The sequence below is a fragment of the Canis lupus genome, chromosome 29 (genome assembly GCF_011100685.1).
Source record: "Canis lupus familiaris isolate Mischka breed German Shepherd chromosome 29, alternate assembly UU_Cfam_GSD_1.0, whole genome shotgun sequence".
Taxonomy (NCBI): Eukaryota; Metazoa; Chordata; class Mammalia; order Carnivora; family Canidae; genus Canis; species Canis lupus.
The window spans coordinates 350,768-365,292 of NC_049250.1; the positions used below are offsets into that span (position 1 = coordinate 350,768).

General features: G+C 39.3%; 1 protein-coding gene across 1 annotated transcript in view; it reads right to left on the minus strand.

Annotated features, from left to right (window-relative positions):
- Positions 1-14,525, minus strand: part of PRKDC (protein kinase, DNA-activated, catalytic subunit) — a 217,830-nt gene that overhangs the window by 65,204 nt on the left and 138,101 nt on the right. The window contains 3 exon segments of the mRNA NM_001006651.2: positions 7,192-7,371; positions 10,458-10,589; positions 12,800-12,912. Coding sequence (NP_001006652.2) covers positions 7,192-7,371; positions 10,458-10,589; positions 12,800-12,912 — 425 coding nt within the window.

Here is a 14,525-nt window from a genome sequence, read left to right on the forward strand (position 1 = left end):
CTGCCCAGCAGGCAGGGACCACACAATAAGCTGCAGTGAGGAGATCCCCTGGGTCCCACAGGGAGAAATCACTCCCTTTCCAGAGGGCATTTGAAGAGCAGATTTTGCCTCTCAAAGGACCAAAGGCCAGCCAGAGCCACTGAGCAGTGCTCATCAGCAAGGTCAGAGGTGCTCCCAGAGAGCAGAAGACAACTTGTTACTCTGAGCCACAGTAGGCTTAAACCTCTGTGTGCACGTTGAGTGGCTGCTTTTCTGTGGCAGAACTAACAGAAAGCAGAGACTGGAGAAAATTGCAGATAACCTAGTGGCAGTTTTTGCTGTCTGCTGCAATAAATCCAAGCCTCTGCCATGGCTTCCCTGGGACAGAAGGGAACAGAGGACTGAGTCAAGCGCGTAAGGCTGATAACCTGGGTTCAGCTTTTCGCTGAGTATTACAATAAACTCTAGCCTCTGTGCTCGCACTGTGCAATGTCCTTTCAGGGAAAGGATGAGACAACGTTAGGCATGTGATGGTGGTGGGTACCTGCAGATCATCTCCTCCCCTAGACAGATTGGCCTGCACCTTACCAGGCCCTTTAAATCTTGGGAGTTTTGAATCCCAGCCACCAGCCAGAGATAAAATACAGGAGATCTGTGGCTCTGGGTATATCAAAGACCTGGGCACAGACAGGTCAGGGCAGGGAACTGACGAAAGTGCAGGTCACAGGAGACTGCTCTTCTAAAAGGGCCTCCTGAACAATGGTGGCAGGGAGTTCTGCTCCACAAGGAAGAGGTGCAGGTGATGCTATTTTCTCCCTCCTCCCTCCCACCAGCACAGTAGAACTGCAGAGAGACACAGAGAGACACAGCACCTCCAGTGGAGGCTAGAGGCCCCTGCACTACACCCTTCCTCCCCAGAGCCTGGCAGGAACATCTTTAAAAGGGCAGCTGGCCCATGAACAGGCACAGCAGGCCTCTCCCACAGAAGACCAACAAAGGCCCTCACATCTACCAAGTCCAGTGATTAAAGAAAACTCCAAAATATCACCTTCTACTGGAAATAGGACCAGGCTTGCTTCTTTTTTTTTTCTTCTGTTAATTTTTTAAAACTTTTTTCATTTTGTACTTTTCTATTTCTTATTTTTTATTCTTTATATTTTTTTCTCTTTTCCTTTACTTCTTTTTTTGTATCAGGCTTATAACTTTTTTTCAGTTGTTGGTTCATGTTTCCTTCTCTTATTTTTTGTGCAGGCTTCTTTCTTTTCTTTCTCTTTTCTTCTTTCCCTACTCTTCTTTCCTTCCTTGTTCCTTATTTTTCTAAAATCAGGCTTACAGTTTATTGTTTGCCTGTTTGTATCCATTTTTGTTCTGTTTCCTTTTCTCTTGTCTTAAATCAGGCTTTGTTTTTGTTTTATTTTTATTTTTAATTTTTTCCTTTATAGGCTTAACTTCACAAACATATCAAAGCACACCTACTTAAAAGTTCAAACACTCTCCACTACAAGCAAGAAGGAACTCTGTAGAGGAAGGACCAGGGGGAAAGAGCAGCCAAAATACAACAGCAGAGTGTACACAGCATATACACCAGAAACAACTTCCTGAGGCTTTTGTTGTTGTTATTGCTCTTTTTGCTCTTTTGTGTTTTTTTTCCCTTTCTCCTTATTTTACTGAACACAATGACTATAAGGAGAAATTCATTACAAAAGAAAGAGTAGGAGGTACTCTGCCACAAATTTAATAATATGGATATAAGTAAGATGTCAGAACCAGAAATCAAAACAATGACTATAAAGATGCTAGCTGGCCATTAAAAAGCATAGAAGACACAAGAGAATTCCTTACTATAGTAATAAAAGAACTAAAATCTAATTAGGCCGAAATTAAAAATGCTATGACTGAGGTGCAGTCAAATATGGAGGTTCTAACAGCTAGGGTAAACAAGGCAGGAAAGAGTCTGTGATATAGGAGACAAAATAATGGGGAATAAGGAAGCTGAGAAAAAGAGAAAAACAACTACTGTATCACTAGGGGAGACTGAAAAATCAGCAATACATTAAAGCAAAATAATATTCAAATAACAGAGGTCCCAGAAGAGTTCCTAGAAGAGAGGAGGGCAGAAGGTTTATTTGAACAAATTATAGATCAGACCTTTCCTATTCTGGGGAAGGAAACAGGGATGCAACTCCAGGAAGGACAGAGAACCCACCTCAAAATCAATAAAAAATAGGTCACACTTTGACATATAATAATAAAGCTTATAAATTTCACAGAGATAGAGAAAATCCTAGGGCAGCTCGGGACAAAAGGTCCTTAACCTACAAGGGTAGACACATAAGGCCAGCAGCAGACCTCTCCACAGAGATCTGCCAGGCCAGAAAGGACCAGCATGATATATTCAAGGTGCTAAATTGGAAAAAGTAAAGCCCAGGATATTCTGTCTAGAAAGGCTGTCATTCAGAACAGAAGTAGAGATAAAGAGTTTCCAGAACAAACAAAAACTAAAGGAATTTGTGAACACTAAACCAGCCCTGAAGGGGATTCTTTGAGCTAAGAGAGCCCAAAGTAACAAAAATCAGAAAAACACAGAGATAATCTACAGGAACAGTGACTTTACAGGTGATGCAATGGCACTAAATTCATTTCTTTTAAGACTTACTCTCAATGAAAATGGGCTAAAGGCTCCAATTAAACAGATGGGTGGCTGAATGGTTGAGCATCTGCCTTCCGCTCAGGGTGTGATCCCAGGGTGTGATCCCGGGGTTCTGGAATGGAGTCTCACATCGGGCTCTCTACAGGGAGGCTGCTTCTCCTTCTGCCTATGTCTCTGCCTCTCTCTCTATCTCTCATGAATAAATGAATAAAATCTTTTAAAATGTTCTTTAAAAATAAAAAATAAATTTAAAAAATAAACACAGGGTATCAGATTGGATTTAAAAAAAACAAGACTCATTGATATGCTGAGACTCATTTTAACCCCAAAGACACCACCAGACTGAAAGTGAGATGTGAAGTGAAGGAGAACCATTTATCATGCTAATGAACATCAAAAGAAAGCTGGAGTAGTAGCCATCCTTCTATCAGATAAACTAGATTTTATTTTATTTATTTATTTTTTTTAATTTTTTTTTAATTTTTATTTATTTATGATAGTCACACATAGAGAGAGAGAGAGGCAGAGACACAGGCAGAGGAAGAAGCAGGCTCCACGCACCGGGAGCCTGATGTGGGATTCGATCCTGGGTCTCCAGGATCGCGCCCTGGGCCAAAGGCAGGCGCTAAACCGCTGCGCCACCCAGGGATCCCAAACTAGATTTTAAATCAAAGATTGTAATAAGAGATAAACAAGGACACTATCTCATAATAAAAGGGTCTAACTCTAACAAGAAGATCTAACAACTGTAAATATTTATGCCCTAACTTGGGAGCAGCCAATTATAGAATCCAATCAATAACAAAATTAAAGAATCTAATTGTTAATAACAGAATAATAGTAAGGGACTTTAATGACCCACTCACAGCAATGGACAGATCATCTAAGCAGAAGATCAACAGGAAACAGGCTTTGAAAAGACACACTGGACCAGATGGACTTCATAGATATATTCAGATCATTCCATCCTAAAGCAACTGAATACATTCTTCTCATGTCCACATGGAATGTCCTCCAGAATACGTCACACAAAGTTGGTCAAAAATCAGGTCTCAACCAGTACAAAAAGACTGAGATTATACCATGTTTATTTTGAGACCACAATGCTATAAAACTTGAATGCAATCACAGGAGAAAAATTTGGAAAGGACACAAATACATGGAGGTTAACAAGCATCCTACTAAAGAATGAATGGGTCAACCAGGAAATTGAAGAAGAATTTTAAAAATACATGGAAACAAATGAAAATGAAAACACAACAGTTTAGAACCGTTGAGATGCAGCAAAGGCGGTCCTAAGAGTTTCAGTATATAACAATACAAGCCTCTCTCAAGATACACACAACCTAACCTTACTCCTAAAGGAGAAGAAAAATAATAAAATTTGAGCAGAAATCAGTAATATAGAAATAAAACACACACACACACACACACACAAAACAGAACAAAGATACTAGGACCTGGTTTTTTGAAAGAATTAAGAAGATCAAAAAACCCCTAGCCAGCCTTGTCAAAAAGAAGAGAGAAAGGACCCAAATCAATAAAATCATGAACAAAAGAGATCACGACCAACACTGACGAAATACAATTAAAAGAGCATATTATGAGGAATGATATGCCAACAAATTAGGCAATCTGGAAGAAAAGAATGCATTTCTTCTATACAGAAACATATAAATCACCAAAACTGAAACAGGAAGGAATAGAAAACCTAACCGGATCCACAGCAAGCCAAGTAATAGAACTGGTAATCAAAAATCTCCCAACAGCAAGAGTGCAGGGCCAGATGGCCTCCCAGCAGGATTCTACCAAACATTTAAAGAAGAAATAATACTTATTCTTCTGAGCTGTTCAAAAAAACAGAAATGGAAGGAACACTTCCAAATTCTTTCTATGAGGTCAGTATTACCTTGATTCCAAAACCAGACAAAGATCCCACTAAAAAGAATTACAAACCAATATCCCTGATGAACATGAATGCAAAAATTCTCACTGAAATACTAGCCAATAGGATTCTACAGTACATTAAAAGGATTATTCACCAGGACCAAGTGGGATTTATTCCTGGGCTGCAAGGGTGGTTCAACATCCACAAATCAATGAAGGGGATATGCCACATTAATAAAGGAAAGGACAATAACCATATAATCCTTTCAATAGATGCAGAAAAAGCATTTGACAAAACACAGCATCCTTTCTTGATTAAAACTCTCTGCCATGTAGGGATAGAGGGTATATACCTCCATATCATAAAAGTTATATACAGGGGATCCCTGGGTGGCTCAGCGGTTTGGCGCCTGCCTTTGGCCCAGGGCGCGATCCTGGAGTCCCGGGATCGAGTCCCGCATCGGGCTCCTGGCATGGAGCCCACTTCTCCCTACTCCCGTGTCTCTGCCTCTCTCTCAATCTCTGTGTCTATCATGAATAAAGAAATAAATAAATAATCTTAAAAAAAAAAGTCATATACAAAAAACCCACAGCAAATTAACATCTTCAATAGGGAAAAACGGAGAGCTTTTCTCCTAAGGTTAGGAACATGATAGCAATGTCCACTTTCACCACAGTTTTTCTACTTTACTGGAAGTCCTTCTCAGCAATCAGACAACAAAAAGAAAGAAAAAGCATCTAATCCGGCAAAGAAAAGTCACACTCTCACTCTTCGTAGATGACATGATACCCTCTGTAGAAAACCCAAAAGACTCCACCCCAAAATTGCTAGATCTCATTCAGGAATTCAGCAAAGTCACAGGATATAAAAATAATGCAATCAAATAATAGAAATCAGTGGCATTTCTATACACTAACAATGAAACTGAAGAAAGATAAATTAAGGAATCAATCGCATTTACAATTGCATCAAAAACCATAAGATACCTAGGAATAAACCTAACCAAGAAGGTAAAGGATCTGTACTCTGAAAACTATAGAACACTTAAGAAACAATTTGAGGAAGACACAAAGAAATGGAAAACATTCCATGCTCATGGATTGGAAGAATAAATATTGTTAAAATGTCTATATTTCCCAAAGCAATCTCCATATTCAAGGCAACTCCTATCAAAGTACCTCAACATTTAGATTCTGAAAATTTGTATGGAACTAGCAACGACCCCAAACAGCCAAAAGAATGTTGAAAAAGAAAAGCAAAGGCGAAAGCATCACAATGACTGACTTTGAGTTGTACTACAAAGCTGTGTTCCTCGAGACAGCCTGGTACTAGCACAGAAACAGATACACAGATCAATGGAACACAAGAGAGAACTCAAAAATGGACCCTTAACTCCCACTTTCTTACACCAGACACAATAATAAACTCAAAATGACTGAAAGACCTAAATGTGGGACGGAATCCATCAAAATCCTAGAGAACACAGTTAGCAACCTCTTTGACCTTGGCTGTAGCAACATCTCACTAGACACATCTCCAAAGGTAAAGGAAGCAAAAGCAAAAATGAACTAGATAAAGATAAAAAGCTTCATCAAGATAAAAAGATTAAAAGCATTTTGCAAAAGCAAAATGAACTAGATAAAGATAAAAAGCTTCATCAAGATAAAAAGCTTCTGCATAGCAGAGGATACAGTTGACAAAACTAACAGGCAACCTACAGAATGAGATAAGACATTTGTGAATATATCATCAGATATAGGGTTAGTATCCAAAATCTATAAAGAACTTATCGAACTCCATATCCAAAAAACAAAAAATCCAGTCAAGAAATGGGCAGAAAACATGAACAGACATTTCTCCAAGGAAGACTTAAAACATGGCCAACAGACACATGAAAAGATGCTCAATATCACTCGGCATCAGGGAAATACAAATCAAAACCACAATGAGATACCACCGTACACCGGTCAGAATGGTCACCCACTGTAATTCCGGAAGGGCAGAGATTTGTTCCTCTTGCATCACTCATTGTCCCTGTCACTTAGAACAAAGTCAGGAATATGCTCAATCAACATTGATAACATGCGATCTGTTAATGGCAACCAGGAGGCAGGAAATAAGCTGGTGAAGCATTATGTAAGGAAAAAACTAACATTCAGAGTTTAGCCAAAACACTGAAGGGACTAGCTTATGGCTTATTATAAATCTGAACACTTTTATACCAAGGCTGGTTTCTAATTATTCAGTCATATATAGGTTTGGGGTTTTGGAGGTGTGTTTTATTTCCCCTCGAAGATTCATCCATTTATTTAAAGAGTGAGAGAGTGGGTTTGAGTCGGGGGGGGGGGGGGGGGGGGGGAGGGGCATGGGCTGAGAGAATTCTTAAGCAGACCCCCCATTGAGCATGGAGCCTGTAGTGGGACTCGTTCCTATGACCCTGAGATCATGACCTGAACCGAAACCAAGAGTCAGACACCCCCATGTGATTTAAATCAATCAATCAATCAATCAATCAATCACATCAGCCCATCTGGGAAGAGGTAACCACACAGAGCATCTACTCTGTTAAATACCTTGTGCTTCAGCTTGTGAAACAAATGAAGTTTTTATGACATACACATATGATGGTAAAGTAGATAGTGCATATTTATGAAGTGTGCGTATAGATTCTTACCTGAATACAGGAGACAAAAGGTGGAAAGAAAGAGAAAGTGGAGTTAAGAAAATGACTGAAATCCTGGAGCAACTTTTGAGTAATGTTGTTTTTTTCAGACATGGTCTTGTACTTATCCATCTCCTTTATAATTCCAGAAAACAAGCTGCCAAAGAGCTGTTTTGCAACTACTGGGTCTCTCTGTAAAATATTCAAAGACAAATTAGGATCTGAGGTAAAAAATGCTATAATTCACTAATACTATCACAGTTTTATTTGAAAACACAAAGTGCTGCCAACATAAGTAATTTACATCTCAATTTTGTTTAGAAAATTTTAACAGGAATTGACATGGCTACTACTTGAAATTTAACCAAATATGCCTGTGATACCATGGATTTTGGATGCAGAAATATGTAAGCTGGCTTAATCACATATGTAGCCAATAGCTTAACTCATGGGTAAGTCTGGACCTTCAGATTCCTCATCTCTAAAGTGGGGATAATAGGGTTGTGGTGAGGCTCAGCCAAGATAATGCATAGAAAGTGACCATTGCAGTAATCGATAAGACCTTTAAGACAGAGTAAATGAAATTTTTAGGTACTATCTTCACATTAGTATCATCATAAAGCTTAAAAAACTAACTGAAGCTTAAATAAAATGCCAATTTAAATTTCATAGTCCCATCATTATGACCATTTAAACTGTTAAAACCATCAGTAGTTTTCATGTTTGGTATATTTAGCTCTAACAGAATGCCACCTGATCTCCTCTGGCTTCTATCCTCATGCTCCATGACCACAGGAACATTATCCTTCATCTGTGCCTGTGACACCAGTACTAAGAACAGTCCCTAGCATGCAGTGTCTATATATTTTTTTTTAAGATTTTATTTATTTATTCATAGACACAGAGAGAGAGACAGAGACACAGGCAGAGGGAGAGGGAGAAGCAGGCTCCATGCAGGGAGCCCGATGCGGGACTCGATTCCGGGTCTCCAGGATCACACCCCAGGCTGCAGGCGGCGCCAAACCACTGCGCCACCGGAGCTGCCCAGTGTCTATATTTTTTAAAAGAAGGCACGAACACAGGAATTTAAAAAACTTAAGAATTATTTTGCTTGATAAAAACTTGTGTCTGGATAAAAAGTACAATTTGATTTATTCTTTGTTATTTAAGTAATGTATTTGTCTCATATAGAGTTATATGGTTGCTATAAAAATTTTCAGAAAATATAGATTAGGAAAAAAGAAAGTATCACTCATAAACTGCATGAAGACAGTCACTGCCACAGATGGATCTTCTACTGACATGCACACTCTCTTATATGGTGTCTGCTAACTCTTTTTTCATTTAACTTGTGGCACACAGGTTCCCATGTCTACAACCCCAATTCTTGGGTCTTATGCACAAATTCCTTCATTTCTCAGGGAGCTTCAAAAGCTCCTTCTGTCATGACAATGCAGTGGTGATTAAGATAAAGAAGTTTTCAGAGCAACAGAATGTTGCCGCTGGACACGTGCTGTAATGGCTCCTTTATAGGCTCCTCTTCCGCTCTCATGTGCAAGGCTCATAGTGAAGAAGGGGAGCCCAGGATAGCAGAGGAGGCCACAGTTGCCCTTTAGTGCTTAGAACAGTCCCTGGCATCCAGAAGGAGTTGCTCCATATATAATATTTATTGAATAAAGTATTAGAACTTGAGAAACATAAGGAAACACATTCCTCTTCAAAGAAGAGAAAAAATGTAGTCATGTTTTTTCAAAACAATATTCACCATCTTAATATTTTCCAAGCACCAATGAGATGAACTGATCTGGGCACAGGTGAGCAGGTGGCAGCATCATTTCTGAGGCGGTGAGTAAATACATACATGCAAGGCATTAGAGAAACTGGGAAATAGTGGGGATGAACAAGAACACTGGGCCAGATGTCAAAACAGAGGGGTGTTGTCTTAGTTCCACACCCATCAAAATATACAGTTGTGGGTTTTTTTTATATTAAATTTGTAGCTTTATTTTTTCTTTTATTTTGATATACAGTTTTGACTATATTTGCCATTCTTTGCTAATCTTCAATTCTTCATCTGTAAATGTACCTAACAACTGCCATTATGTCACAAAATTACTGGGAGAAGCTAATGAGAGGAATGTGAAAGCAGTCCATAACAACCAAGGGCTCTTCTGTGATACTAGTTCATGAATCAATATGTATGCTACAATTGCACAGAATCTCTCTCTCTCTCTCTCTCTCTCTCACACACACACACATACATACACAAATGCAGGGAAAAAATGATAAGACTGCAGTCCACTTAACACTTTTGTTCCAATGTCAATTTCTAGATAAAAATAATGTACTATGGTTATGTAAGATACCACCAGTGGGGGAAGCTAGGTAAAGGGTATATGGGACTATGTACTACTTTTGCAAATTCCTATCAATCTATATTTATTTAAATAAAACGCTTAAAAAAAAAGGTAAAAGAATATGGAAATATAACTTATTATAAGCAACATTAGTTCTGAAAATTTATGTAGAATAAAATATGGCATTATATTTCAGCACCTAGCATAATGCTATATATATATATATATATATATATATATATATATGTAATACTCTCCAATTTTTTTTTTATACTCTCCAATTTTTAAAGTTATTTCAATAAAAGTCAAAGAAATCTTAATTAGGCTTTTAGGGAGTAAATATCTTGTATTTGTCAGAGAATTCAGCTAGGAAACTTCATTCACTCTCAACCCTAACAACTTGGAAAATTTTTCCAATCCTCTGCTATTAAGAAAATTAACAAAGAAGGAAGAATTCCTTCTTGTGGGTGGAATTAAGGAATTCCAGCCATAAACTGATATTCTCCTGATCCACCCCCATCCACCAAAAGGATCTTGTATAAGAAATTATTTAAGTGGCTTAGCACTTTTAAGTTTAAAATTACACATTATTTTACTGACCAACATTATTGGTAGGAAAAATAGATTTCACTGCCTGGTTTTATAGAAGACACTGTGACTCAGAGCATTAAGTGTCTTGACAAGGACCCAACTGCAGGACTACCTTCTAGATGACTCTACATGAGTCACACCTGGGAAAGTTAAGAACAGGGCCAAGACTGGGACCAATGACTTTTAACCAAGTCCACTGTTAAAGACAAATCAACACTTCGTTTATGATATACTGTAGCATCAACCACTTTTCCTTGTACATAGTAGCCCCCTGGAACTGCAAAACAGTTTTTATCTGTCAATAGAAAAATGAAGCATTCAAGGACCAACCTGGGCCACAGCTTGCAAGGGGGTGATCAGGCTACTGTATTTAATCTGAATGTCAGGAAGGTCTCCTTGGCGGTAACTTCTGTACAAAATGACTTGGGCATCGTGCTTCATTTTTAACTCACTCTTGATCTCCTATAATCATTAGAACCAAAGAAGGAAGATTAGAATTTTTATTGAAAAAATCTGTAGTGCATGAACTATGCACGATCAGTCAGTACCTATCCTTAACATAAAGGTGAACTTGACGACAATTTTTTTAATTTATTTTTTTTAATTTATGATAGACAGAGAGAGAGAGAGAGAGAGAGAGAGGCAGAGAGGCAGAGACACAGGCAGAGGGAGAAGCAGGCTCCATGCCGGGAGCCCGATACGGGACTCGATTCTGGGACTCCAGGATCGCGCCCTGGGCCAAAGGCAGGCACAAAACCCCTGAGCCACCCAGGGCTTGATGACAATTTTTATACAAATTGGTTTGGTCACTATGCTTTACCAGTCTATGACAGACAATAAATCCAAAATAAAAATTACTAGCAAATGAGCAGTAAAAACATTATTTAAATGTTCATCACAACATAATGTGAATATTGGTAAATTCAGAGAACTTGAATTAAAACATTTAAAGCCATATCTCACAGGGTTCTTTCCCCCCTTAATTCCTCTTAGAAAAACCTTAGCTATCCAGCCGGGTGATATCATCACAGCTCCCAACACCTGGTTCCTCCCGACCCTGCTCACCTGTTCAGGCCAGGCTGGCTTCACCCCTGAGTCCCCACCACATAGGGCTGCTATATCTCTTCACCTCTGCCTAGAATGTCTTTTCAGTTTCTCTCTCATCATTTGGTTCCTATCTCAGAAATCATCTTCAAAGAGGCTTGCTTTCTCACTTCCTCTTTAACAGTCTTCCCCACACATTCTCATCACTTGGTTAATTTCCAACAATCACATTATAATCTTAACTCATTCTCTTTTTTTGTCTGTTGTACTCACTGCGTTGTAGCTCCATGAGTGCTTATGTTATATTTACTTCTATACCATTAGCACTGAGAGTAGTGCCTGACATGGAGCACAATGCTCCCAACAAATAAAGCACATGGCCTTCCAGTGCCTGATTACCTCCATGCCATTCTTACTGTGAGGTCAGCCACTTCAGATGAGAACACCTGTGTCAGAGCAAATGCTTGGCTCATACATACAGCAGACCATCCCACATTTACTAATTATTAAAAGGACTCTCTTTATATCAGACCAAAATATCTCCCTGTGATTTCTATCCAACAATCCTGATTTTATCTCTTCCTTCTGTTCATATTCTGCTTGTTATATCCTTCAGGCAGACCTAGTTAGATTTCAGGCTTAATTAGTAGCTCATGGCTACCTCTTCGAGTGCACAAAGCAGAATGCCCTCCACATGTGGTGGGGCCAATAAGAAGGGGTGTGGGATGACTGTGGGCACTGATTTGGGACCCTCCTCTTTAAGAGAACAGCTATATTTACAGAGACAAGAGAAAGATGAAAAGTACATTTTCTTCCCACAGAAGATACAGTGGAACCACTCAACTACTTCATATTCAGATTTGGAAGTTAATTAAGTGAGGATTTAAACTAAATTAGAACAAACTCGGGTGTTTTAACTCATAATCTCATCTTTCTTGAAAATTCTGTGGTAATTACTAATTTGTAAGTAATACTGAAGCTATGGATAAAAAAATTCTTTCATTAATCCCACATTTTGAGAAATGTTTAATTCATGCCACACTAGGTCACTGCTTTCAGCAGATAACCCTGGACCATCTATCTGCCTGGCCTGCTCACCCCTTTCTCTGGGCTCACCATTCCCTCTTCATCCAGGCACCCTCAGGAGAGTGGCTGGTTGTTACGTGGTCCCACAGTGGCCTCAGACCCAAGTTAGGTCAAGGTTCTGGCCAATCCCTCCCAGCAGCTAATGTTGTAAGATCATTCAGGAACAACTTGAGGCCGTGTCTCACCACATGGAGAAAGCCAGTCTGTACACAAACAACAAAGTCAAGCTTCAGTGAGAGTCTGAGATAAGGGGCAGGGATGAGGTCCTGGCAGCGCCTGTGAACTCAACATACTGCAGATTCAAGGGACTACCCACACAGGCTCCATTCCAAGATCCCCATGACCTCATTAGTGAGTCATGACTGTCCTTTATATCTACATTAGTCAGGGGAAAAATCCTTGGTTCATAAGTAACTTTAATGCATATAGTGCTACTTCCATAATTTTGTTAGGGAAGAAATATCTGACAAACTTATTCCTTAGTATATATCTTTTGATATAAAATAAATATTTCTGATCAAATTCTCAAAACAGATACAAACCTTCTCTCGTTTTTGTTCAGCAATACCTTTTCTGGCATAAATCAAACTGAGCTTTTCTTGGTCCTTTATGAATCGTCTGCGTAATCTTAATATTTCTGTCCGATTGTCTATACCTAAAGAATATAAAGGTTTGTTACAGATGGCCAATTTGACATTTGCAGTTGACTTTGCCTTCTTTCTAGAATCCTCTCAAAATAGAATTATTCGCTTATCTCCATTTTTTAATTTTCATCTAGTTGTTTTGCTTTGTTTTAATGACATAAGTCTACAGAGAATCGCACAGGAGACAACTAACCAGTTTTGGAGAGAACTCAGTCCAATCCCAGTGCTACCATGCACAGAACAGGGACAAAGCAATAACAGTGGAGAAGACCTGGAAGACTCAAAACCTGGCAGCACCCAGCACCTCTAGGGGCAAGGAGGAAGATGAGGCTGCAGCAGGAGGTGTGGTTAGAAAGCACGTTTCCTCGTGCTGCAGGTGTGGAGCTTGCAGGGCCCTGTGGCCCTGCGGGTGCACAGGGCCAGCATGGCTGCAGACACAGCAACTCTACCCAGCAACCACATGGGCTTCTGGAAACTGCAGCTGCCTGCTCCAGCTTGGCCTCTGGAGTGCTGGCACCCTGGCCTATAGCCTGCTGGCAAGAGACTGGATATTTTGCCTCTGGGTAATCCACCAGTTCAAAAGCACAGGCAAAGAGAGCAATACATCAGGAGTTTCAATGTCCTGGTCTAGTTGGACCTCTGCACTCCAATGTGCAGCTATTCCAAATGTCTTTTTAGTGCCCCATCTGGGAGTATAAGCCAAAAGACAAGCCACCAGACATTTTGAGAAAAGCTTCAAATATAAAAAACAGAAACAAAAAATAAACAAAAGGGAAAGAGCAACCGATGAAAGCAGACCATCCAAAAAAAAAAAAAAATTCAAACATTATCAAAGAAGAGTAGAAATTGCAACAGTGGATCAAGGATGGAAGGGTATTCAGAGAACATAAAAAGCTCATGGAAACCAAAAATATGATATAAAAGCCAGGGTTAGAAAATCGGTTGAAGTGATTTCCCAGAATACAAAGCAAAAAGGAAAAAAATGACAAGAAAATTACAAGATCTGATAAGGTCCGATATCCAAGCAACAGGATTCCAAAAAGAAAATGAGATGAGGAAATCATCAACAAAATCACCCAAAAAAATATTCTAGAACTGGAAAGTAAGTTAGCAGTCTAAAAGGGCCCTCCTACCGCCCAGAAAAATGCACTACAACAGACCTGCACACTCCAGATGACACTTTGGTGTAATTTCCTAAAATTGATTTAAAAGAAAGGATCCTAAGATCTTCTGCAGAGAAAAAATCCAACTCTTATAAAGAATCAAAAAAAGAATGCCATCAGGTTTCCCAACCCAACCCTGGGTAATAGAGAACCCTAGTGAGTTCTCAGAATTCTACAGCTAAATTACCTAGCAGGTATGAGTGCCATCAAAAGCAATGTATGGCATCAAGGCATCAAAAACAACTTACTCTTTCTGACCCCTTTTCTCAGGAAGCTACTCAAGGAAGTGCTCCACCAGAAAGAAGAGCCATCCAAAAAGAAGAATCCAATCCAAGAGAAGTGAAAAGGCCCTCAGGTCTCTAGACCATGGTTGAATAGAGACATCTCAAGACAGGGTGGCTCAAAAGCCATAGAAGAGATTTCTTTTAAGATGAAACATTTATATGTTGGGACACAGAAAA